This window comes from Cynoglossus semilaevis, chromosome 10, assembly GCF_000523025.1.
Source record: "Cynoglossus semilaevis isolate Cse_v1.0 chromosome 10, Cse_v1.0, whole genome shotgun sequence".
Lineage (NCBI taxonomy): Eukaryota > Metazoa > Chordata > Actinopteri > Pleuronectiformes > Cynoglossidae > Cynoglossus > Cynoglossus semilaevis.
In genome coordinates this window covers 16,775,148-16,801,154 of record NC_024316.1, presented here as the reverse complement: position 1 = coordinate 16,801,154, position 26,007 = coordinate 16,775,148, and the positions used below count along the sequence as shown (strand labels likewise).

At 41.7% G+C, this 26,007-nt stretch overlaps 3 protein-coding genes across 10 annotated transcripts in view; 2 read left to right on the top strand and 1 right to left on the bottom strand.

Moving 5' to 3' along the window:
• The window catches only part of hmga1a (high mobility group AT-hook 1a), a 28,687-nt gene extending 20,495 nt beyond the window's left edge, over positions 1-8,192 (top strand). Inside the window, exons 1-5 of one of the 7 annotated variants that reach the window (XM_008319169.3) lie at positions 1,994-2,149; positions 3,099-3,197; positions 4,198-4,281; positions 5,175-5,231; positions 6,188-8,192. In XM_008319169.3, coding sequence (XP_008317391.1) covers positions 3,114-3,197; positions 4,198-4,281; positions 5,175-5,231; positions 6,188-6,247 — 285 coding nt within the window. In that variant the 5' untranslated portion in view covers positions 1,994-2,149; positions 3,099-3,113 and the 3' untranslated portion in view covers positions 6,248-8,192. The other 6 variants (XM_008319166.3, XM_017036175.2, XM_008319168.3 and 3 more) reach the window with 6 other exon arrangements.
• smim29 (small integral membrane protein 29) lies at positions 7,717-12,155 on the bottom strand. 2 transcript variants are annotated; one of them, XM_008319165.3, is made up of 5 exons: positions 12,023-12,155; positions 11,238-11,574; positions 10,177-10,202; positions 9,964-10,069; positions 7,717-9,687 (listed from the first exon to the last, which is right to left on the bottom strand). In XM_008319165.3, the coding sequence occupies exons 2-5, from the start codon at positions 11,343-11,345 to the stop codon at positions 9,619-9,621; spliced, it is 309 nt and encodes a 102-aa protein (XP_008317387.1). In that variant the 5' UTR covers positions 11,346-11,574; positions 12,023-12,155; the 3' UTR covers positions 7,717-9,618. The 2 variants fall into 2 exon arrangements, with proteins under 2 accessions (XP_008317387.1, XP_024914984.1); XM_025059216.1 differs by lacking the exon at positions 12,023-12,155 and adding an exon at positions 11,732-11,946.
• A 1,900-nt stretch (positions 12,156-14,055) lies between these two features.
• Positions 14,056-26,007, top strand: part of pacsin1a (protein kinase C and casein kinase substrate in neurons 1a) — a 23,581-nt gene continuing 11,629 nt past the window's right edge. Inside the window, exons 1-2 of the mRNA XM_017035706.2 lie at positions 14,056-14,631; positions 19,139-19,209. The gene's annotated coding sequence lies outside the window, so the exon portion shown is untranslated. The remainder of the gene's footprint in view (positions 14,632-19,138; positions 19,210-26,007) is intronic.

Genomic DNA, 26,007 nt, shown 5'->3' with positions numbered 1-26,007 from the left:
GAGGGGGCATGCAAGGCAAGCACATGCTGAGCAGTACATTGGACTCATTGAGTAAAGCGCTCCCTTCATTCATGTCCTCCTCCGTCGCCCTGTTCACCAGACCTCACCGTGTACGTACAGTACACGCAGTACACGCTCAGAGTATACTGAGTACTATACTGCACTTGACAAAGGGGTTTATGTGCTGTGATAACAAAGTAAATCAGTGTGTGTGTGTGTGTGTGTGTGTGTGTTTTCACATGCGTGGCCGTGGAGCTCCAGAATCATCGGCTGTATTTACATCAGAAAACCAGGTGTGAATGGTGTGAATGCAGCAGTGGGTGGTGTTTGATTTACACTCTCCCTACACCTACGACTCCCCTCACCTTTCCTCCCCCGCGTGCACCACAGCCACAGGACAGAAATGAAACGTTGGTCTGATGTTGAGTCCGACGTCTGAGTGCAGATAATCACATTAGTTAGTGATGACCAGACTGAACTGCTGAAACATACAGTTAGTGTGGGGTCAGTGGAGGTCAGTGGAATCACAGAACCTGGATCAGCCTAAAACTGATGGAATTATTGAAAATAAAAAAATAAAAAATCCCAGTACTGTTTCCATCCTGCAGGGGTCTCAGATGTTAAACAGCCATGAAAACTTTTTGAGAAGGTACTGAATAGAGATTTTATCACAGTGTTTTTATGAGTCAGTTACTGCAAACTAATTAACTTTTTTTTTTTAAAGGATGCCTTGAACCTAAAAAATATTCTTAAAACCTGAACTCTCAAACCTTTCTCTTCTGGTAAGAAAAATAGATAGAAATTGTTTTTGTGATTAAAAAAAAAACTGATTTGCAGCGACTTGTTAAACTCAAAATGCAAAATGCATAATTATGTTCAACGGAAAAGAAAAATAAGAGCTGTTAAAAAAAAAAACAAATGAAGAAAATATGACTCTGAATGAATATATATCAAAACACTATTAACCCAGAATTAGAAAAACAAAAACATGTATGGATGTGTGCTAAATGAAAATAAGAAAATTAAATTATTAAGAAGAAAAAAACAAGGAGCAGTTGATAAAATGATCTGGATGAACTGATTAAATTCAGGACTGAAGCGTTTATGCACGTGTAAAACTACAGTAAAAAAAAAACTTCTCTCCTCAAACTGTGGATATTCAACACTAACACGGAAAAATACAGATAATTAAAACACGAAAAGTGTCTCATATAAGTATAAATAAAAAGTAGTAGTATGTGTAGTTGTTGATACAACAGTATTTAAAGAATTGTAGAAGGGATAATCCTGAGTATTTATTAAAATATTTTTAATGTGAAAAAGCAGCTTTAAAAGTTGAAGTAAATTTCTAGATTGTCAGAATAATGTAATAAAAACACAGCAATATTACAGTATTTATAATGTGTAAAATGTCTTTTTGGAGTTTTTCTTACTTGATATATTGTATATGTACACATATACAATATATGATTATATTATTACATTATTATAAAACATGTAATAGCGCCATAAATACATATAAATCCTTAAAAAGTATTGAATAAAACATATTGCATAGATTATTTTTAGAAAATACTTGTAAAAATACTCAATACTTTAAAATAAAAAACAACTTTTTCCAACATTGTTAATATTCATATCGCCATTTGTAACTTTTTACGGTTTTATTCTCTGTAATTTAAGAAAAAAATATTAATTTTAATTTGAAAAATACTTTTATGGATATAACTTTCAGAAAGGTATTCGTGGTATTTCGTGTATTTATATTCTGCCCACAGCATTGTTTCCTTTGACCAAATATGGTCTTCCTCCCACCTTGTATATTGATGTTACTACACATAGATATATTTCTTTATTTATTTGTTTATTTTTGCAGGAGGCATGTTCTCCAACTTTTCTCCGTGTTTTTTGGGATCAAACCAGGGGAACAGAGAGGAGGAGGTGGAGGAGGGGGTTGGGCTCCTCTCCTCCTCTTGGTGGCCCATTTATCATAACTCCTCCCTCCAGTTTTCAGCTCCCATGAGGGCGGCTCTTTAAATTGCCCCAAAACTCCTTCTGGTTGGCGCCTTTTTCCCCCTTTATTAACGGAATAGACCAGACGCACGTGCCGTTAATAAGACGCTGTTGGACTAAAGCGCTCAACCTGCCGGTAAGTCGAGACCTTTCCGTGCTTCCTAGCTCGTCTCCTCTTTCCTAGATGGTAAGTTGTTTTTAAAACGCTGCAGAGCTGGGATTTTAAAGGGGCGGGCTGACGAATAAAACCGTAGCCTATAGATCAGTGTGGGGCTCCTGAGCCGCGGACGAGCAGCCACGAGCGAACGTCGCGACCTCTGAAATATTTACGTCGCGGATTCAAAGGGTGAGTAGCAGGACGGTGATGGTGGAGGGCTGGGGATAACTGCACGCTCGGCAAACCCGTTACTTTCAGATACATTTGTCGGTTCGTACCGAGCCACTAGGAATTGAGAAATATCAGGGTGCACGGTGTAAACATGCAGCCGTCGAATGCTGCCCTCGGTCCGGGGGTTTTATTTTCTCCCGTCACCGCCGCAGCCTCTTCTTCTTCTTCGTCTTTTGATTTGACTAAAAAAAATCCCCGGCGAAGGATTTGAGCCTGCAAATCCCGCCGAGCACACAACAGCCATTGTGTATGTGTATACGCGTGCACGAGTATGTATGTATGTGTGTGCGCGTGCACGCCAGAGGAGTGCAGCAGACATGCTGTGAGATACTTCCGAGCACAGGCCTGATATTTGGTCGCAAATCGAGCGAGCGAGGCCCGGATCGACAACACGGTGGGTCCCTGAAGGCATCTCGGACTCTTGTCGCACAGTTGCGCGACACCCGCAACAATTGTAGGCGCAGATGAGACGGCGATAAATCGGTGACAAGGACGCGCGGATTAATCGCGTTTATGTGGCGCGGCCGGTGCGTGGTAGGTTAGTCCGGTCATTTCTGGTTTGTCGCCGGGGTCAGCAGGTTTGATATGAGGTTTTTTTTCCCCTCCTCTGTTTTCTTCCTCTCCGCCTGTTTGTGTGAATGAACTCGACGCCTCTGCTTGCAACAGGAATCTGAGCGGTGTGATTTATTTCCTGCAGGTCTGAGAAGCAAACATGAGCGACAAGGGGACAGTTTCACCGAAAGAGAAGGACGCAGCAGAGAAGAGGGGGCGTGGTAGACCCCGCAAGACACCCCAGGTATGAGAGACCTTGACGTGAATGTGGCGTAGCTGTTCATAACAAGGTGTGTCAGCGCTGGAGATGCCGACTTATGTGCAAGGCTGATCAAAATATGTCGTGCATGTTGGAGGTCAATGACGTCACTGTTGTCTGAGTTATGAGTGAATGTAATTGAGTCATTGGCCTCAGTGCCCCGGTATTTATATCCAAACATTGGCTACACCTTACAGATATATTTGAACTACTGCAAATGGTAAACATGAGATGCAGAACATTTACTACAGCAGACCCACATTCATCTGCCCCCCCCCCAGTACCCCCTGTATTGTAAACATAGTTTTCTACACACCCCTCCTCCCCGTCCACAGTCCAGGACAATGTCCACCACCTATTATAAGGAAGCGCCACGAGGAGCTGAGCTGGATATTTACGGCTCCTGTCATGAAATCAAGACCCGCAGCCAAGCCCCGTGACCGAGCGCTCAGCCTTATCTGTGCTGCAGTGCAGACATCTACAACTTCCTGTGCAACTTACAGGTTCATCAGAAACCTGTAACTGAACACCCTTTAAACCGGTTTTAACCCCCCACCACCCCACCCCACCCTTGCTCTGGGTCCCTGTGTGCAGGACATACATCTGCTTGTCATGTAACGGATGATTCACAGCAGACTGGCTCATATAGCCGTCACTCAGCGGCTCGTCTTATAGGATTGAATTGCCAGGTTGCTATGTGCGGCGGCGGCGTACAAACTCAGAAATGTAAGCGGAGACGGGCGATCGTGGCCTTACAGCCGCCACATGTCATCGTATGAATGGGTTACAGTGTCACACCGGAGTCGGCCATGTGTTCTCTAGTAAATCCTCCACATGCTGACGTCCCACGCCGTGTTCTACTACAGCGCTGCTGCGGTCGCAGGAAGTCAGATGTTGCACCACCATACGTGTACAAAGAGGGAAGTGAGATTGGTGTCCTACATGTTGCAATCTAACGTCAAGTTTGAACGTCTCGTTTAAACAGCAGGAGCCGAGCGGGTCCCCCACCCCAAAGAGACCCAGAGGAAGACCGAAGGGGAGCAAGAACAAGACAGCCAGCAAGGGCAAGGTAAAAGAACCAACACCGAACACTCGCACAACTCCGTCCTCTTCTTCCCAGATGCTTCGCAATTCCGTGGTTTGTTTTATTTTATTAGTAATGTAGAGGATGCCCCCCCCATCCCCAACACTCATCAGTTGCAGCTTCCCGCTGCTGTTTTCAGAAATAGCCCGTCCAGGGTTTCCCCCATTGTAAGGACCTTGGTTCAATGCCTGACTTTGTCAGAGTGATGCTCAGTCTGTACTTCCTGTCCTCCAGCTTCCCGCAGCTTGTCATGCACAGTGCGGTGCAGGTGCAGAGGCCTCAAGACAGTTTCCAAGCTGACACTGAGCGCCCCCCCCTCACATACACACACCCCTCCCTCCTTCCCTCCCTCCTCCCCCCACCAACCACACAGTCCCAGTTCTTCTCTGCCTGTCGTCTCCATAGCAACAGCTGATTTTTCTCTTTCGTCCCAGCCCTCCAGTATCCCCCCTTCCCACCACCACCACCACTTCTGTGCGCTCTAGCCTTCACAGCTATGTATGGGAAAGGCAGCCAGTGCAGGGTGAAAGCATGTGCACGAGCATGTATGATGTAGTTGTAGGAGTGAGGGACGTGCTGCGGAGGATTTGTGTCTTTCTGCTCGGCTCCACCAGCTGTCTCCGAGCCTCAGACCAGGTGGCCAGCGAACTGGAGTGCCCTGTGTGCAGTTCCTGTTGGCCTTCCAGATAATAGCCAATGAACTCAGTGCCCCCTTTTCCCTCTGTCTCATTGCGCAGGCAATGCTGCCACCTGCAGGCGGCCAGAGGAACACTGCTTTCCCTTGTTTTAAAATGATATATTACAACTTTTGAGCCATGCCGGTCACAGTCTGACTGGAGATACAGCCGCTGACACTCTCTCTCTCTCTGCTTTCACAGAAGGCCTCGGCAGCCCCATCTGCAGGAGGGAAACGCAGAGGAAGACCTAAGAAGGAGGTATGTGTCACAGTACAGTGTCGAAGTGTTCCTCTCCCAATTGAATTATGATCGGTATGACTGGCTGCAGGGTAATGCTGCATATTTGTCATTTCTACCACCCTACTCGACGCTAATCACCGCAGCTACGCTTGTATTTGCGGGCGCTTTATTTTCACACACTATTCAACAAGTTGCATGTAATAACAAAAAGCCACATTTAAAAAAAAAAGTTAACACAGATCCCACAGCTTTGTGTTTAAAAAAAAAAAACACTGAAACAAGCTGTAAATGACAATAACAGTTGTTAAATGAGATGAAAAAAAAATACACTGCGTACTTGTTGACTTTAGCTGTGGAAACCTGTCAACTATACAAACAGTTGCTGATGTAAGGAAACAGAGAAAATACAAGTAAAGGGCAGCATCACTTCCATGCAGTCACATAAACCAGTACATCACTAGTGGCCCGTTGTTTTGACTAGAGGAAAAAAGTATGTGTGATTCACACTCCTTTGGATTGGAAGTTGTTGAATGAACCTCAGTTACGGTGTCAGTCTGTAGTATGGGGGCAGTTTCTGTGGTCTTGTAGGAACAAATTTGTGCCGAAGTAGTAGAAGTCATGTCTTTATAAAGAAACCTGGGAGTGTATTAGTCACAGGATGAAATGACCCAGAGTTACCCCTGCAACTTACCCTCCATTTTTATGAATGAACTACTTTTGGCAGCAGAGGAAGGGGGGAAAATGCGAGATGCCTCACTGCGACTCACACGCGTATGAATCACTACGTTGGCCTCGCCCTTCCTCTGGGTGGTGTCCATGCCACAGTAGTACACTTTGCATTTTTGTTACACTTGGGAGAGAGGGGGAAAAAAAAAACAAAAAACAACAGTTAGTCATGTTCAGTCATGAGTCACCAAGAATGTTTGTCAATAGAGGATGAGGAAGTGACTGGTTCTTTTTGAATCCCCCAGCAGGAGAAGGAAGAAAAAACATCCCAAGAGTCATCTGCGGAGGAGGAAGACGAGGACCAGTAATTGACAACGCATGCTACCTCACTCAACATACTGACTTACTGTTAACTAGAACTGGGCTGTATCTCCAACACCAGTGCCACCACGTGACCACTGTTCATGACAAAGGTCCACCCCTTTGGCCAAAAAGAGGGGTGGGCAACAGTACATATAACATGCAACAGCACTGGATTAGACCGATGGACCTTTGTTCAAGTTTAGATCTAAGAAATACACGACAGGTAACAAGTCTTTTATACTGGACAAAGGTGTTGCTTCAGCACGCCTGGATGTTTGTTTCTCTCCTTCAGATGGTTTGTAGGACGATCCTCCTCTGCTTAATGTTACTTATTCATCGATGGTAGGGCATATAGATTATTCCTCCATGTTTTGTACTGGACAAAGGTGAATTTTACCTAAACCTTTTTTGTGTGTGTGTGTGCGTGTGCGTGTTCTCCTGTAATGTGGTTAAACTTTGCATCAAGTCTTGATGGAGTCGAGCTTCAGCGGTTAGAATGAGACTAGGTAACTGTTGGTGAAACTTTTTAAATTTTTTTTAATTTTCCCTCCTTCTCATTTTTAACCCACGTTCAATCTTTTACCAGGTCTCAGCAGTAGAGCAGAGAAATAACTCCGACCTTCCTCTTACGACCGTTTAGATTTCGTATACTTCTCAAAACGTCCTTCACAGTCCTCGGTGTGTAGTGGGGGGGGGAGTAGGCGTGTCAGTAGTATCAGAATAGTCTGAACAGACTTAGTGTTTTTCGTAGGGTTGCATATCATTTAAAAAAAAAAAGAAAAGAAAAACAAACGAAAAAAAAACAACAAATGTTCTCCCAGTTGTGTGCTGCTTTTCATTTTATAATAAAACTAAACTCTGTTTTTGGTGTGTGTTTGCCAACCCTATTTTAAAGAGTTGTAGGCTGAGAGCATCAGTGATTCTTCAGGGAGCTTTTACAAATGCTGTTACATTAAGTGTCTTTGTCTCCACACGGTCCCCAGATTCCAAGCGCTCACTCAATCAACTGCAGGCAGACTGCTGTTCACAGGACGCAGGATCGCTGCCGGCACTGCTTTACCTACAGGGCTGTATGTTTTCATTCTCGCTAGCCTTCTCCACTCCACCTAGCTTGGTCATCTTCTCCTCATGAATTAGTGCCGTGATTACACTTCTTAGTCTTTTTGGTCTGGTGTTGTATGATGTCTGCTGCAGGAAAGAACATGTTTGTATTTCTTAGTGTCAGGGAACCACAGTCCACTTAACTGGGTTTTTCTCTCCACACATCAAGCTGCTACAACCTCAGTTACAAAACCCGGAAAACTGCAAAACAGGCGATACAAGGCCTGGAATTTCATACCTCACTCAACAGCTTACTTAACCATTTATTTGCTTATAACTGGTTTTGTTAACTGTAATCTCTGGCATGGGATGGATTTTTTTTTTTTGTTGGTTTTTTCTTTACAAAGTTTCTGACTTCCAGACTGTAATAAGGTGTTTTGGATGTGAAGTTGGTGATGGTGTGCGTATGCAAACACATTTTCGCTTGTGCAGACAGTTTTTTTTTTGTTTGTTTGTTTGAGTGTGTATGTGTGACGTCAGGGAGACCTGTCAGCTTGACATCTGTGTTCACTGATTGTGGTAGACTAGCAGGTTGTGTTTTTATCCTCTTAAAACTTCTGGTGCACTGAAATGAAATGTTGGTTCTGTTTTCATGGACAAATGTTTGATCGACGGGGCGCTCCTCTTCAGTTCACCCTACCGTTGGGTATGTTGCGTCGTGGCACTTCAGTCGTCTTCTTCATACTCTACTTTTCTCTGCACCCTCTGAATAGTCCTCGATACCAGTGTCATGCTACAGATCCACATTCATCTGCGCATTTATATACAGTCACCTCGACAGGATGGGATCATTCTTTTTAATGTACACCGTATATAAATGTACAATGTCTATATTTCTATGGTGCCCTACAATTTGTATCAAAAAAGGTCAATAAAGAGAATTCTTTGTCATTTTTATTTGTTTATTCATAGCATCAACTTGTTAATGTTAACTCCTCAAGAACAAATTGAGCCTCATCAATGGTCATTTTATTTACAATTGCTATTCTGTATGACTGATGGGTATCCCACTCCCGTTATATTCCCATATTTGGTACATTTTAAGTTTAAAAGAAAATGGAAGCAACGTCTCTGATTGGGGGAAATGTTCCTGAGTGATGGGTAAACAAGACTCGTGTAATTTTGTTAGTTTTGCATGCACATTGAAATCCCGTTATCGGTGCTTTTAATAATGACCGATACGTCGGCTTGGTGGACTGGTGGTGCGCAAAATTAAGTCGTTAAGGAAACGGGACCTTCCAGTCAGTCCCACTGTGGCACTTGATTTCTCAATTGACATCCCTTTAAGTCTGTATTGATGTGAAAACGATTGGACTTTTGTTGCATCCTCACAAATTCTTCTTTCCTGCAACTTCTTCCTTCTTAGATCCAGCAGAGGTCCTTCTTTCCAGTACCAACAGTCTTCACAAGCTAAAAGCTTCTGATTTATGTTTTTTTTTCCTGCTCAACTGAAACAGTCAGACCTTTGGTTTGTTTCTCTTTATTTTTAATCCACAGATTCTTTGGCTGTGCGTAACCTCATCCTGGTGCCATGCCTGGTGGACAGGACATATTTGGGGTAAGAGTCACAGCTCATCTATGATGTTGAGGATGTTGCTATTTACTTTCATATCTTCCTCTTCATGCCTCTGTCAAGAGTCACTGGATGTAGTTCAACAGCAGAAGAGTCAAGATGTCTGGACAAATTGAAACCAGAACAGACGCCGCTCTGCCCTTTGACCCACAATTTGTCTTCATTTCAGAATTTGATACCAGCTTGACAATTGAAGGTGTACAAGCGTAAGTTGTTCTTGGAAGAAAAACTTTACAGTGCATTTATAGAGTTTAAAAAAGGTCATTGTTGCTAACATAATCTAGTAAATGACTGCAATTGATGCTGTGATGATGAACTTTTTAACAGCAGAGGTAATATTTTTAACTAGCGAAGTAAATCTGTGCTTCAACAGTAAAAAAATGCGCAACCCAAATGTGAATGTCTGATGTGGAAACCCACACCTCGACTGACCCTCCTTCACTTTGAGCCATGTCGCTGAGCACCAAGCTAAAACATGGTTCAAATAATAAATAATTACGCACGTAAGATTGTCCTCAGAAACTCACGGATTAAGTGTTTACAAACTGAGCAAGAACAACGCAGTCTATGGCTGAAATATTTCAATGTACCGTGATAAATAGTAGTACCCAAAGAAAAAAAATCAAGAGTAGAAACAGACAATGGCAGCAACAGATCTCCAGCTCAAAGTCCAGCTTTACTCCTGATAACCATGAGTCACTGTCAGGCATTGACGTCACTGGCCAGGAGAGGGCGGTGTTGTTGATAACTTCTGGCCCAGCTCTGTACAATCTGAGGACACAAAAAATATATGTATATAAACAAATATATATATTTAAATATATATAAACAAATGGTGTTAAAGGGGAAGAGGTCAGACGACTGAGGAACTGCTGTTGCTGAAGTGTGAAATCAAAAGTAAACGGTCCACTGTGTACAAAATTTACCCAGCTGCAGAATAATACACCAATGTCAAGGCCAATACTATGAGAGTTAACAAGTATTTTTTTCATGGAGTGTTTAAATGTTTCTATCATGATCTATGGTCTTTGTCTGATCCCATCATACCCGAGTGTCCTCCTCTTTCCACAAAATCTCTTGTTCGGCTTCATGGAGCTCCTCTGAGGGGTCATAGGAGTAAATCGGCAACAGCTGATGACGGAGTCTGTCGATCCTGAGATAACAGAGGCGTGAAATGGTCACGCAACTACTGACGCCGACCACAAAGGTAAAACAACAAGAGTCACTGTGTGATTAATCAGCGTGTAAAATGAGCCTCACCTTCTTTTCCTTCGCACATACAGGATCTGAAACAGAGAGGACACTCAAAGTCAATCAACTTTGACGACATCGCTTCCAGCGACCGGATACTGAGACAACATGAGGTCTTAATCATGTCAGACACAGTGAAACCACGCAGATAATTCAACACCGACGCTGCCATCAGTCCAAACATGTTTTTAGCTGAACATTCAAGTTAAAACCACATGGCTCTGGTTCAGCCTTTCATCCACGTGCCTTTGCTAATTTTATTAAAAGGCTAATTAAATCATGTTGTTTAGTCAGAGCTGGTTAACACAATGGAAATTATACAGCACGAAGAGGTCACCTTGTAATAACAAGGACACATCACAGACACACAGCCAATGAATGAACATTTAAACACTTAAAGGCCAGGGAGGCTAACCGCTATAAAATAATGTTCTCTATTTTACCAGATATAAGTTTACAAAAAATAATATATTGTATATATTACATTTGCCCAAAACCTTCTTCTTCTATCCCAAATGAATACATCTTTACTATTATTCATCACATTTCCTGATGTTATAAACCATGCTGCTATTTTGACAGTGTCATTTCCTTCTCCCCACATTTATAGTCCATTTGTGTCATAGCCACATCTGCAATACAGTTCCCCTTGAAGGGCCAGTTGTAAATGAAAGAATGTATAGATGTAACTACTCCATAATTTATTATAAAAGGTTCGGCAACTGGTTATTATTATTATTTATTCAAGTTACAAATATTGTTCATTGTTGTCTACTAAAACAACATTGATTGATTCATCAGGTTAAGAAACCCTGCTGTATGGACTTTCTTCAATGCTTTTCAAGCACCCGCGGGCCATGCAAAATGACTTGGCGGGCCCCCAATTGGTCCCCGGGCCCTGAGTTTGACACATGCAATTTAGGATTTTATGAAATATAAATGCTAATGCTACACCAAAATCAACATCCATCGTCAGTCCCTATTCGTCACAACAACACCGTACTCTTCATTGCCTTTCATTCAGACAACTTCTAACAGTCAACATCAACTTGTGTTAAAAAAAAACTTACCACGGCCACAGCTATCCCAATTATAGTGATGAGGAAAAATGGCACCAACACATAGGTGACTGCCGCATCTCCATCACTGATGGCAGGGGGCTGTGTGGTGCTGTTCATTGCATATGTCCAGGGTGGGGTGGGGGACACACACACAGGTAGGCTGCCGGTGCAGGGCCTTCAGCCTCAGCAGCAGCGGCTTCTACGGCAGCAGCAGTAGACCCCCTCCCTACGGCTGACAGTGAGCGGCGGCTCTCTCAACAAGCTGCCCCCTTGTTGTTTGTGCCTCATCCTCGTCGTTCATGTGACTTACACATGGTATCACTGCTCTCCCTAATCAGCGAGAAATCTGAGGAAACACGGAATGAAAAGAATTTTTACACCGAATTTACACAGAAACCCATGTGGAAAAACCTGTGAGCTAACTGTCAATGCAGATGAAAAGAAAATTGATTAAATGTGAGCCTGATTTCTGTTTTATTGTATTTCGATTAAAAACAACGCACTGTGAGAGTATCGGCAGCTTATCGTAATTATATCTTCTCTAAGGAACCACAGAAAACCGGAACGTAAACGCGGTTTCCTCTGAATTGTTTTCATTTTAAAACTAACGGTTGTGAACCAATGAGCCAGCATTTCTAGCTACGTCACTGCAACCATTAGCTGTGCCAGATGACACCGCTGCCAAAAAGTTGTTAGAATAAAAGAATAAACTGACAACGGTGGGATTTTTCCCCTGACGGGTTTCATGTAAAGCGGTTGTTGTTTTAAGACAATTTCTGCAAAGTGTCACTTACTGTGTGACGCACAACACCGCTGTCCCCCACGAAGGTTGTGATGCGGCTCACAGCCAACAGCCGCTAATACTCCACCAGCAACGGAACTTCCTGTTTTACGCCACCACAATAAAATACTACAACTACTTCCGCTTTTGCTGTTCTTTAATCTATTTGTGTCTGTGCGTGATGCAGTGTGTCGCGGGCAATGCGGATCTACTGTTAGGCAATCGTATGTAAATACCTCTGCCCCAAGATCTCAAGTGCCCCTTTAATAACTTATGTATCATTTTTAAGGAACTATAAACGTTTTTCTGTACTGTAATGTTCCCAAAAGGTACCAAAATGTTAAACCTAAAATGGTGGTATCGGCTGCCACCCTCCCCATCATACAATGGACTAGTCCATTTTACTGCGACTCAATATTGTGATAGTTATAATGAACATAACTCTCAGTGAGATGTACAAAACGTATTTAAAATAAATAAAATCTCATAGTATACGATAAGCCAGCCACCAAAATGTAATGGTTGGTCCATTTATTAGTACCACAGAAAGCAAATCCTGCACCTTCATTCTGTGCTTGATTATTCACGTGCCCCCCAACAACCAATTAGCACAAGAGGTAACGTGTTGTTTTTGAATGTTAACGAGCGCGTCGCGTTTTGTAGGAAAAAGTGCTCAGCGGTTATTATTACCCTTGTCTCGGGTTTAATTTCAGAATTAAATTCGTGTGGGTGCGACAATTTCCCTCAAAATACGACAATTTTAGGACGCCCCAATGTTTGATAGCCGCCAATACTGCTGCGCATGTGCAGACGGAGTCAGCAAGATGGCAGACAAACCAAATTGTTGGCGCGGTGTTGAGCGAAGTTACATCTATCTCCCAGAGTTCCCAGTTAATTGGACATACAGAATGTACAGTGAAAAGAACGTCTTTACCATCTTCGTCGCCTAACGTGAATATTAACAACAAAGACCAGACGCTTCTCACGTCGGTGGCACTGCTGTTGTTGTCATCCCAGGATGGCAGGGGTGAGTCGAAAAACGCAAAATGCTAAGCTACAAAAGATGTTGGCGTATTTTTTTAGATTGTTTACTGAGTAAAACAGTGAGCAAAAAGTTTCCATTAATGTTTTGGTCAAGTTGTCGTGTTTGTGTGGAGCTACAAAAGATGTTGGCGTATTTTTTTTAGATTGTTTACTGAGTAAAGCAGTGAGCAAAAAGTTTTCATTAATGTTTTGGTCAAGTTGTCAAGTCGTGTTTGTGTGGCTCTCAAAATTGTTAAATTTCTGAGTGTTAAAAAACTTGATCAGATCACACAGCTCAACACATGTCTGTGTTGTTAGTCAGTTACCACAAGGTGTCAGTAAAGCCCTTTGCCCTGGCTGGTTTTAGTACAGCTGAAACATGGTTATTCTTGCGTGTGTGAATATATTGTTTTGTCTTGATTATTATTATTAAAGGATTTTAAGTTTTAAATGAATCATATAAACCACAGTCAGGATGCAGTTTTACTCCCCTCTTTAGGATGATTTCATTTTAATACTCATTTTTGTGTTTGTATTTTTGTATATAATCTCTGTTGAAATATCACACATGTTTTAATGGTGCATTGGTTCTGGTTTATAGTCCTAGACTGCAATAGTCAAATGGTGCAGTATTTGTTCTTCTAAAATGTGCATTATCGTACCTTTACTACTTTTATTACTCCGGTATCCAGTATAGTGTTAATATCCAAACCTGTGTGTAGTACTTTTCTCTTTGTCATTTGTGGTATTTTCTCTTTTTTTTACGGCACATAATGCCGTGTACAGAGTATATATAATGTAGTACAGTCTGCCTCGGCACTGCTGTGTAGTGCAATGTGACTTTGATTGACAGCAAACATCGACGACGCCCCCTTTCCCTGCCGCTCTTCTCATTGGTTAGAAAGTGGGAGTCACATTCGGGACTCCCTCCCTTACAACAAGTACATACAATATTTATGAAATCCTAAAAATACTCAGGTTTATTCATAACACTCGTGGATATTAAATCTGTTTCTTATGAATTTTATTCGATATTTTTGTAACTATGTCCAGGTATAATTTATTCCGGACATGTTCAAGTTGGTCAAACACTTCCTCTCAGATTAAGGCTGCTTTAATCTCGATGGGTTCGTGTTATGTGAACGCTTTCCGAGCTGAAGTCCTCGCTGCAGTATGTCATCATTCCTCTGTGGCTCAGTGAAGGGGAATTGCTGGGCCAACCCCTCCGACGCGCGCCTGTGCCGTGCGCATCGTGATCTGGCGGATGCAGAGAACGCAGGGTCACCTTCTGTCACTGCAAAGGAAAACACTAAATTATTTGCAGCGCACGCTCACACTCACGGGCAGTAGTTAAAGCATCACCATCTTCATCATCCTCATCCTCCTCAGCATCAGCAGCAGCAACAACAGCAACAGCAGCTCTGGTAAGTCCTGCGTTGATGCTGAGGGTGAAGAGAAGCTGTGCTTCCTCTCAGCAAAGGACGACGCGGTGGACGAGGATTTATTTGCTAATTTTTGTGTTTTTTAATTTTTGCCTATTGCCTCATTCGATTGTCTGCTGATGTGCCCGTAAACGCGGCTCAGCGAAAGCACTATACGGTAATTTTAACGAATTGTGCATGCGTCATTTTATCACGACGTTACCGTTGTTTCCATACGCCAAGGGTGAAGAGGAGCGTTTTTTTGCATCATCTCATCTCTGCTTTATTTCGCAACCTTCTCTTGCTGAGGAAAACAATCTACATATATGGGTTGTTGGTTCAATTCTGCACACTTTCTCCTTAAATATTCCTACTTATTGTTGAAATGACAGAGACGTGCACGGTGTTGTTTTTCCAGTGAAGGGAAATTTGACCTCAACATCCTCGTTGCATTAGAGAAAGTGTGTGTGTGTGTGTGGTGGGGAGCATCACACTCTGTTGTTGCCATGTTGGAGATGCTGGCAAAGGCTGAGAGGCGATTGTAATTTCGTAGTCAGTGCTCTGCGTCAAAGAGGGTAAACAACATGACTAATATGAAGTTCGTGCGGTTCTGTCTCTGAGATGATCATTCTGGTCCAGAGTCCCAGATCCTCGGAGTGTTTTCTGTTTAAGAATTTTTTTTATTTTTTTTTTGCCTGTTCTGAAATGGACACGAATGTTAATGAGAGCACTCAGTTCTGACGTTATGTAATTGGTTGTTACAGCACAGCCATGAACCCACTCCAGTGTCCTCCACCCCCTTTCCCTCCCCCTCCACTCTTCTCCACTCACCAACAGAAGAGGGGGAGGAGCCTCCTGATATTCTACATGGGATTAGGTGCATGTGCTTTTTTTTTTAATCATTCATTAAATCTGCTCCACCAGCTGAAAACAATTCAGTCCAAAGAAGAGACTGTACAGAACACAGTTCTGTGTTTGGCTGTAGAGTGATGTTAGTGATGATGATGAGGAGGAGGTGGAGGTGGTGTATGAAGGGCAGGATGTTTCCTTTTGTATGAAGCTTGGTGATGGTTTGAAAAAGAAAAACATCTCTGCTGGATATTCCACCTGCAGAAGTGTCTAGCGTTGACATTTTATCATAAATAAAAATAATTTCAATTTGTTTCTTTGCTTCTTGATTGAACCTTCTGTAGCAACTAGGCAAGGCAATATGTCTTACAGTAGAAAGAGGAAGATGTGTATGTGTTTGATGGACCAGGGGTCAAATTTTTGTTTAAACCAACATTGTCTGGACGTTATAGCTACATTTAGCGACTTCGTTTTTCAGAACTTCATTTTGGTGTTAGCGTTGTATGAAAGTCTATGGTTAAGTTAAGGATGAACTGTTAAGTTGGAATAGTTAACAAGGCAAAGAAAGGTCTTTTAATATTAAGCCAGTTTATACACGTAGAGTCTACTGCAGGCTGGAAAAAAATGTGTAAAAATATCACTTTGCTCCTTCAGGCTTTTTAAAAATGCTGAGTCAAGTCAAAGTGTTCAGACGACTCAGGAATGTTGGAGCTCTAAACTCCATCCCACTAGTTTCTCTCCTCAGTCGTGTCACGTGGGTTTGGTCTGTGGTAAAAACACAAGTTCCCTGATGGACTAGTGACTGGTACCAGTGACTGGTACCAGCCTTTGACCTTGTAACAAAGATATAAAGTGCGATTGAATTTGATTAGGTCCATTTTGGCCCTTTCCACGTCTCTGTTGAGCTGTCCATGGTGCTGAATTCACTGTTCGGTGCTTGTTGTCAGTCAGCACCTAAAGGGCCCCCTACTGTAGAGAACTGGACACAAAGACATGGTGATACGGTCAGTGGAGTGAGGTGTTGAGGTGATGGCTGCTTGCCTGTGCCTCAGTGTTTCTTTACTGCCTCTTAAAGCATTTCTTTTATGTCTCACTGCTTTGTTTTTTTGTGTGTGTCTGTTATTGAACTCCAAGCTGAGGACCACAGACTTAAAGGGGAACGTTTCTGTCTGTCATTGGTTAATTCCAATTTCACTCAGGTTTAAGGTTTAAATGGCATATTTTCCAACAAAAACTTGTTATAACGTTTGTTAGTTTCAGGCTCAGAGGTGAAGTTAATGTTGAGACTGACGTTAAAATGGCTGATTTAATTCTTGAAGTGCCCCACTATCAATTCAGTTACTGTCCTCTGGGGGACAGACTGTAGTGCCCTGGTCTTTAAGACTATAAATTCAGAGGGACTAGCGTCTAGGGCTCTAGAGCTTGCAGTGAATCTGTCGCCTATTTCAGTTTTCACACTCGACCTCTTCCTCCTCCTTCTCCTCCTCCTCCTCCTCTTCTTTTTCTATAACAGTAAGTCAGCCACTTCCTGAGGTTTATTTAGGAAAACCACTTTTTTTCAAACCTCAGGTTGATTCTATTTCTGATGGTATAAAACGATAACAGCAGTGGATAAATGTATTTCCTGTTAAATTTATGTCCCTTTCAGCTGTACCTCGATCATGACCCTGTGATTTGTGGGTGAGACTGAAGCGTGTCTGTTTGATTTGATGTAATTGGGTGCAGTTTATGTACAAGTGATTAATTAATGATATGAATTACAGTGTTATTGCATTTATTATCATCATAGCTTAGCTTGGAGCGACGGAACTACAGATAACGGTATCGTCCGTTTCCTCATTTGATTTTTCTTTTTTCTTTTTTAGATCCCATTAAAATAAATACAGATTATATCAGAACTAGCACTGGAGCTGCTGCAAAATGCACCCAGTCACTGTTTCCTACCTGAATATAAGGTTTTGTTTACCTCCGTGTTGCTGTTAGCAGTCGGAGGTTGACCCTGAGATGCTGTGTGTGTGAGGTGGAGACGACAGCCTGTGAAAACAGGCAGCGAGACGCTGCGCTCGATGATGAAAGGGTTAAAGGCTGCTGTTCCCCTGTTAAAAGAAGACACAGTGGTGTCCAACATGGCGTGAAAAAAAGACGCAGTGAAAGAACAGACAGTCTGAAGGGCAGTCAGGGAGTCGAATATCTCTCTATGCTGAGTAACACACACACACACACACACACACACACAGGGGAGATGCTCAGCTGAAGATTTATGACTGGAATGTTTTGTGATCCTGGTTTGTTCTCCTCACACTACAGAAAATCAGATTTTGTTTTGGTTCTTAGAATCTCTTAACTGTTTCACACCGGCTAAAGAATGAACTCTTAATGTGAAATGCATGAAATCAATTTAAATTTAAATGACTGTGTGAACTGGTTGGATAGAGAAAGTATCAGTAGTCAATATTTATAAGGCAACACTTTTTATTTAGTGATATTTCTGCCACCTTTTTTCATCTGTGGATCAACCTAAGGTTTTTAAAACATTTCCAGGCTAAAACCCAACAGCCTGCGTTTTTAAAACATTTCCAGGCTAAAACCCTGCTACTATATTTAAATAATCTTAAGATTTGTAATAATACTTTTAAAAATAGTTTTATATATTTATTAATCATTTTAATGTAGTGTTAATATTAAGGAAAATTCTACCTTTTTTTCCTTCCGTACATTGAACACTGACCTAACATATAAATGACCGTGGCAGCAGTGGCCCACCATTTGACTTTGAGAACCCTGCTCTGGACACTAGATGGTGTGTTCTTCATGGATTTGTTCTCAAAGACAGCGGTCAGTGTTTGAGCTACGGTGACTGGTCCATGTTAAACCTGGTCTCTCATGTCTGTTTCTGGTTGTCTTCAGTGAATATTCAAAAACAAAAACAGAATTCTCAGTTTTTTCTTTATTTTCAAAAAAAAAATAGTCAATTTATTACAATGACATTTCTGTAGCAGTTTTATGTTATAATTTATGGTTTGGTCTGACAGTTTTGGGGTATTTTTCTAAGACATTTCTGGAATGATCTTTAGTGCGATTTTAACTCCGTTTGTAAATGTTTGTATTGTTTTGCACATCTTTGAGTTTCTGTGTCATATTTTAACCGATGGCAGAGAGGCGAAGCAGGAGCAGAGCAGGTTGCTTTAAGCTCTTCTACAATGGTGTATATATGAAGGGAGGGAGAGGATGGGTGAGGAAGAGTAATCTGTAGTATTTTTTGGACAAAAAATAAGGGTTTTAGACAGATTTAGACAGATTTTGTGTCACAGAGACCAGAAGAGTTGGACAAGAAGAACAGCGAAGGTGTCGAAAGAAACTGCACAGAGACCAGAAGAGTTGGACAAGAAAGGTCTTTGGTGCAGAAAGGTCTTTGGTGCCACCTCAGGTCAGGGTGAAGAAGATGAGTTGGTTGATTGATGAAGTACAGGGGACAGTAAAGACGAAGATATGTGAAGAGTGGAGTGGTCGAAGGTGAAGGAGTACTTTAAGAAGCTGATGTAGAGATTGAAGGAGAGAGATGACAGATGATGAACGAGGAAGTCATTTTAAATATCCTGTGGAGGAAGTTCCTTTTTTTTTCAGTGTGCTGTTGAAGATCTATGTTAGTGTTGAACACATGGTGGTGACGATGAATAGGGATTTCAGAAGTGGCAGGGAAGTACATGAAGGTGATGCAGGACACGTCCGCTGTGAGAAGCACTCGATGCAAAAACTAAATGAAGATAAAAATGCTGGACTTTGGTTGTATTTTCAAGCCGACGGCCCTGACAAATACCTGTCCTGTTCCTTCACAGGTGATCTCCTGCAGGGCACCAACAGCTCCTACTAGGGTTTATGGAAACCTGACCTCCCATTGGTGGAGAAGGTGAGTTTTCTTTTCCCCAGACAATGTTTTTCACACATCCGTCCAGTCTTTATCACTGCTCCCAGTTCCTCTTTGAGCATATTGTGGAATACCAAAGACACTAAATTAATTAGGTGCTGTTAATTATTAACGAAGGTTCTCCTCCAGTCAGTCCGACTGTAGCTGTTCATCACTTGCTTGAGATCAGTATGGATGGATGTTCATTACATAATTCACACTCATATTCTCATATGCTTTGTTTTCAGAGGAAAATATCGTAGAATTGACTTTACTTTTATGGTTAATGTGGGAAACTATAGAGAAAGGCAATGATTTCACAGTTGAATCTTCTTTTTTCTGCATTATGGCAGAACTGGCTGTAGAAGAAAGTGTTAAGTATCTAGGGCAGGGAGCAACCAATGAGGTCTGAGTGAGCCTGATCACAAACCTCTGTCCCACTTCACTGAGGGTTCTCCAGGGATTTTGTGACTTTCAGCAGCTGATTGTACAGAAGTGTGAAAAAAAAAAAAACGTTTTCTTTTCAACAAAACCTGTGAATACTTTGAGTGCTTTCTTCTGACAGATGCAATCATTTCACCTGAAAAGGATTTATTGCTGTCATTAACTTTGACTACTATAATAATACAGAAACAGAAATTGTCCTCCTTTACTCAGAAGTTCTCTAGAGCTCAGCCTACAAAATGAATGAGTCACATTAGATTTCTCAAGTTAGATTTCTGTGTGTAGGTACATATAGATAAATAGCTGTAGACCTGATCAGAGTTTGTATATTTTGTTATATATGTCTCGGGTCGTGGTCTCCAGCTCCGTCACAGTAGATGCAGCCTCTCAGCCACAGCCTCTGGGTATTAGAGTGGTTATAAATAGGGATGTAAGGTGATTAGGTTGTGCTCATTGTGATGATTTGTCTCTAATGATTTTCATGCTAACGACACCATACGTAGCACCAACGTCTTTTCTTATCTATGTAGCAGCATAACATGATTGACTTAGTTTTACTTATTTACATTTTCATAGAACAAAATCTTTTTTCTTTTTTGTTTTTATATCAGCAGTCCAGAATCCCTCTCCAAGTCATAGTTGGTTTCTTTAGGTTTCTAATAAACAAATAGAAAATATCTTTTGATCACTGAGGGTCTTTTTTGTATGACCTTTGCATACAAGAAGTCCACTAAGGCCATTTAGTTTTGATGTATACAAAAAAAATACCTCATGACTACTGCCCCCCCAGCTCTCCATCTGAATTGAAACAATATTAAGTATTTTAAATGTGATTATATTTAAATAAGCTTTAAAGACCCATCCTTCAGCTGAACCCATCTGTAAAGCAGCCCCCCCCCTTTCCTCCCACCTTCCTCCTCCCTCCTTCCTCCTCCCTGTAGCTCCTCTTCCCTCTCTCTGCAATTTTCTTCCTCTGCCTCCCTCACACAGCCCATCAGTATTCATGGCAGCGTCACACAGCTCCATGGTATAGAGCAGGGGAGGCTGCTGTGTTTTGCACAGCAACCGTTGCCTTGCTCATTTACTCCCTTCATCATCGCTCTACTCCTCCTCCTCCTCCTGCTTTGGACATCATGAAAAGCTGGAGTGGACCCCAAAGCTTCTTTCTTCTGCGTTTCTTGACCACTGCTGCATTCTTACAGTACAGCCCCCCCCTCCAGCCCCTCATCACCACCCAATCACAGTGTAGTAGTCTCCACCTCCTCCTCTGCTTCATCTTTATCCGCCTGTCAGTCAGTCTTTATGTCTGTCTCCCCACACACCCTCCCTCCCTCCCCTCTCTCTCTCCCTCCCCCTCTCTGCCCTCCCCTTTCTGTTTTTTTCACCCGGCTTGTGGCAGGAAGCTTGATAGTTACATAATCATTGCAGCAGTGATAGGGACACCATATTAATTCACAACTCTGTGGGAAAAAAATGTGTGCATGTGTGAGCGCTGCCCATTGTTGGATGGTGAAGTTTATATTTATGCCTTTCAGTCTGGTGTGACTGTACGAGGCCTCTGGTTGGTAGTTACACCGACATCTCACTCAAAGGTTTATTTTCTTTTTCTTTCAGTGTTACATATTAAAATACTTTTTTTTATATATTAAAAAAAAACATCCATGTCATCGATCTTTTCATCAGCCTAAAGCTAAAGCCACGCTAAAGGATAATGTCAACATGCTAATGTTCACCTGATCATAACAAATATGGATTCTTCATAATTTAGCATGTTTTTTTTTGTTGTTTTTGTGGTCAGATTACACTTCCTATGTCGATGATGTAACAGGGTGTTGACTGTCTTTAAAGGTTTGAGACGTTTTGTGATGTCCTCTGCACGACCGAGTCGTCCAGTGAATTTCTGGGCTTAGTAGAGCAGAGGGCACAGCTAGGTTTATTGTGCATTAGCCCTCAGTCATTTCTAGGCTGCTTCTTCGTCCCTACAATTCACGTAAAGTCGAACGATGAACGACGAGTGTTCATAGAAAAATTTAATTTATTTTTTAATTGTGCATTAGCCCTCAGTCATTTCTAAGCTGCTTCTTTGTCCCTACAATTCATGTAAAGTCGAACGACGAACAATGAGTGTTCATAGAAAAATTTAATTTCTTTTTTCTTTTTTAAACCTCTACAGCAGAGTCTTTTTTGCGGCAGCTGCACAGACTGTGGCGCTCTTTTTGTTGTTTGGAAGTATTAAGTGATGAGTGCCTGCAGCTCCACTTCACAGACAAATGAAAAAGCCCTTAAAACTGTTCTTTTTTTTTAATACCTGACCCACAAAACTCAAGTCTTCACACCTACATTCTCGCCTCACACATTCCTGTTAAGTGGCCTTCAGCAACTATTTCAAGTGAAAGCCGCGTGTTGTGCCACCTCATTACAGTCCACACCGTTGGCACCACTTCGCCTTTTATGACCTGGATCAAAATAGCAGCTGAGCACAGTTGGGTTACTGCTGTTAACTAGTCATGACTTTTAATCAGGGGTGGATCGATTCAGCTTTTTCATGTCTGATACCAATACTGCAACTATGACGATACCTTCTTTTCTCTTTCATTACACGGGCTCCCGTTGCTAAGACGATAGCTTAGTTATCGGAATAGATGGGTTTTTTGTTTACGTTCGATCCTGAAATAATGATCAATATCGGACAAATACCGATCTTGATTATTTGATCGATCCATCCCGACTTTTGACCAGGAAACATGTCTAACGAGGCGCTCTCTTTAATGACTCTCCTATGACATTGGGTTTAAAAGAGAAAATAGAAACACAGGGCAGCATCGCTGCAAAATAGCACAACACCATATACGGTATGTTGTTGCCCATTAAAGATGTCTGAGAAGATCATTTCTGAATGATTTTTTCTTTCATATCACTTTTGTGACTCTAATACTTATTTGCAAATATCACAAATGTTCCAGCTCATTGTTTTTCTTTTGTCAGTATCAATTACAGTGCAGAGATAATGACTCACTTTGTCTCCGTGAGCAGAGTAATAACACACCTGGCTGACTCATGCAGCGACTAAATATTGATTTAAGATAACACGCCCCGCCCCCTGGTGGTGCCGTGACCCAGCCCACATCTCTTCAGTATGTAGAGGTAGGTGATCAGACAGTTGAGTCATCCACACATGCACCACTGAGCCTGATGTGGGTCTGAACCCCACCTGGGTTGCCAGTTCTGAAATATTTCAGCTTTATATGACTTGGTGTTGAAACATCAGCTGTCCGCTTTGTTACTACTTCGTGTGAAAAGTGGCTTTTCGTCACGTCAGAATTTGATTTCACATTCAGAACACATCAGGTCCTCCCTTGTGTGATGGTTAGGGTTCAAGTGTTGATTCAACGCTGACACTGCGTCACTGAACCGATCTCCCTGCTCTTATCCAATGCTTTGGTCACATGGCCATCCTAATGATGGCCTCGGCTGTTACAGAAGTGTGTGAAGTCTGCACAAGGCACGTCTGTCTCCTGGCAACGTCCAACCAGCCTGCTTACACTGTGTTGCACCCAGAGATGAATGACATCTCTGTCCTGATGTGTTCAGCTGCTGCCCTGACCCTGTGGCTCTCTCCGTGACACTCAGGAAGTGTCTCACCAGCGTCGCACTTTGTGGCAAATTTGTTCCGTTTTCTTCAAGTGTTCTTTCTCATCTTCCATGTTCTGTCCAGACTTTTTCATTTCGCACTTTATTGCAATCAAAGCCACCCCATTTGTTTAGTTGATGTGTGAAGATATTTGTATGCAAAATTGACTCTGTCAAAATATAACTGGGAAGCTCCACCCTTGCTATCAGTTGTACCTGGGCAAGGATTTGTCATGTGCTGTACTGCTTTATTCCACAGATAAACATCAAAGTAACGTCAGAGTAACAAACTTATTTACTAGCCAGTGACAAACCTCCAGGTTCATTCTTGGTTCTGTCCTGAAGCCTCTTCATCTTTTGCATCTGAATCATACTGTATATGGTTGGACTGCAGTTTATTGTCAGGCGACCAGTCGGTTTACCATACCTGCCAGAATGGCATACCCCTTTTTTTTGCTGCTAAACCATTGCCATGGTTACGTAAAGCCTTACTCAGATCTCGTTCCTCCTCCTACATGGGTGAGTTGGGCGGAGCAAGCAGCAGAATCATTACCATTTAAATGTAAAGACGTAAAAGCCGGCCGTTGAGAACCCTTGTGTAGAAGAATCCAGTTGTGCTCAGTCCTTTGACCAAAGCATGTGACTGAACTTTTCATCTAGACATCAAAGATCTGTATTCATTTATATAAAAGTAGAAATTTTTTTTCTCCTGTTGAATGAATATGAACAGGAGGCACCATTGGTCGAGGATGAGGTTCGTCTGCGTTTATTAAGCCACATTACATTAGTACGAGTCCATTGATGGCTGCACATGGAGCAGAGAGTGTCGTCAACAGTGGGCTTAACAGTGAGCTGGAGTAAAGTTAGTCCAAATCTTCTTTATCTAACAAGCTTATGCAGTTGTTGCGGTTGTAGAACTCTGGAAGGCTTGTCAACATCACCCTGACTCTGTACACTCTATGAAGTCTAATTTGTTTTTTTAGTAACGTTATATTAAAAAGCTCATCATCTTCATTTCAGCTCTCCTGTCAGAGCAGCCATTTCAGTTTTTTTTTTGTCTCCCCGTCTCACTCCCCCCGTCCACGTCTCTGGCCTGCCTCCCTCCCCCTTCTAAAGCTATTCAAGTGGCACAGTGAAGGATTATCCCACAGCCTCTGAGACATGCTGGTTTGGTCAGACTTATTATTCAGTCCTGCAGGTTCACTTGGGCCGCCGAGGTCGGAGCTACAAAAACAAACCTCTTAATTAAATCGCAAAAACAAAACAGGAGACCTTCTGACCCTAGTCATTTGGCCGTTTTTTATTCATTTATCGTTATTTCTGCAGCCATGGAGTCTTCAGTGGTAAGTGAATGTGGTGAAGAATGTTTTAGTTTTACTGTAAACCTGATGATTTCTACGTCGCAGTTCTGCGAAGCTTCAAATTAGTGAAAAGTAGACAGTGTGCTGATGAGTGAGTGTTTTCAACAAAATGCATTGAAATAGGTGTTTATATATATTTGTTTATCAGTTTAATTTGATGTAATACCCCATATTTGACTTATTTGTTTGTTCAATATGTTGGTTATTTAAGTTCTTGTAAAAAGTTTTTTAGAGCAGTGTTGTAGAAACGATGCAGAGTCTTTACTGTGACTTAAAGTTTTTACACTCGTGGATTAACTGGCGTTGATGTCACTAGTTGTTGTAGTCACGGACGCTCAAGCTTATTGGATGATGAGGATTATCAGTTGGCAACTATTGGTTTGTGTGTTTGTAAGTGAGACAAAGATATTAATATAAGAACAAGTTTCATCTTGATGGGTGTCTCAGTCGTGACCATTTAAATAAGAATATATATATATGTAAGTATTGAGTACTCTAATTGTAAATACAAGCAGAATGGGAAATAATACTACTACTGTCTACATTGCCTGTAGGCTGCGCTGTTTTTTACTGTACACTTTGTTCTGATCTCCCACTGTGGCTCCTAAAATATGAGTAGATAAAGGATTTTTTAGTATAAGTGTACTCATCGTGGGCCTTTTGTGAACTTGTAGTCTGAGTGTTGTCGGTTCGTTTTGTGGTGTGTTGAGCAAGCACCAAAAATAGGGACACGACCTAGTTTCAGGTTATGTCCCTGTTTTGGAAAGTGGACTAATGAACGTGGCTTCTTACTGACGTGCAGTGATATTCTGTGGAAGATGGAACAGGATGAGGATATAAAATACAAATTATCAAGCAAATATATTATAATATTCACTTTTTATTTGATCCCCATCCCCTGACCCCCAACTGTCTTTCTTAGGGTTGGCCAACTTTGAAACTTGAGTTAGTGAGATTTAAATTTGCTTATTAAATGATTACATTTTTGAAATAATTTCTGTAAAAATATATATTCTTAACATGCCTTCATTTCTAATAAATACATGTTATGTGCAAGTACCTGATCTTGATCCTGTAGGACCTGAATTGGAACTTGAAAAAAAATTGAATATTTAGTTGACTGAATTTAGTTTTAGCTTAACTGGCTTCAATAGGATGTTAACCGGACCACAAGTCTGTCAACAAGGGTTTTTTTTTTTTTTTGGTCTTTTAAACCAGGAGTATCAAACCCCTGGCCCGCAGGCAACTTTTGGCCCATAAACCACCCTATTTTGAGACCTCTGTCATAGACACATTCTATTTACGTGTGTTACGAGTAGTTAAATTATCTCCACTCAAAGAGTTGTGTTGCTTCTGTTACCAGAAC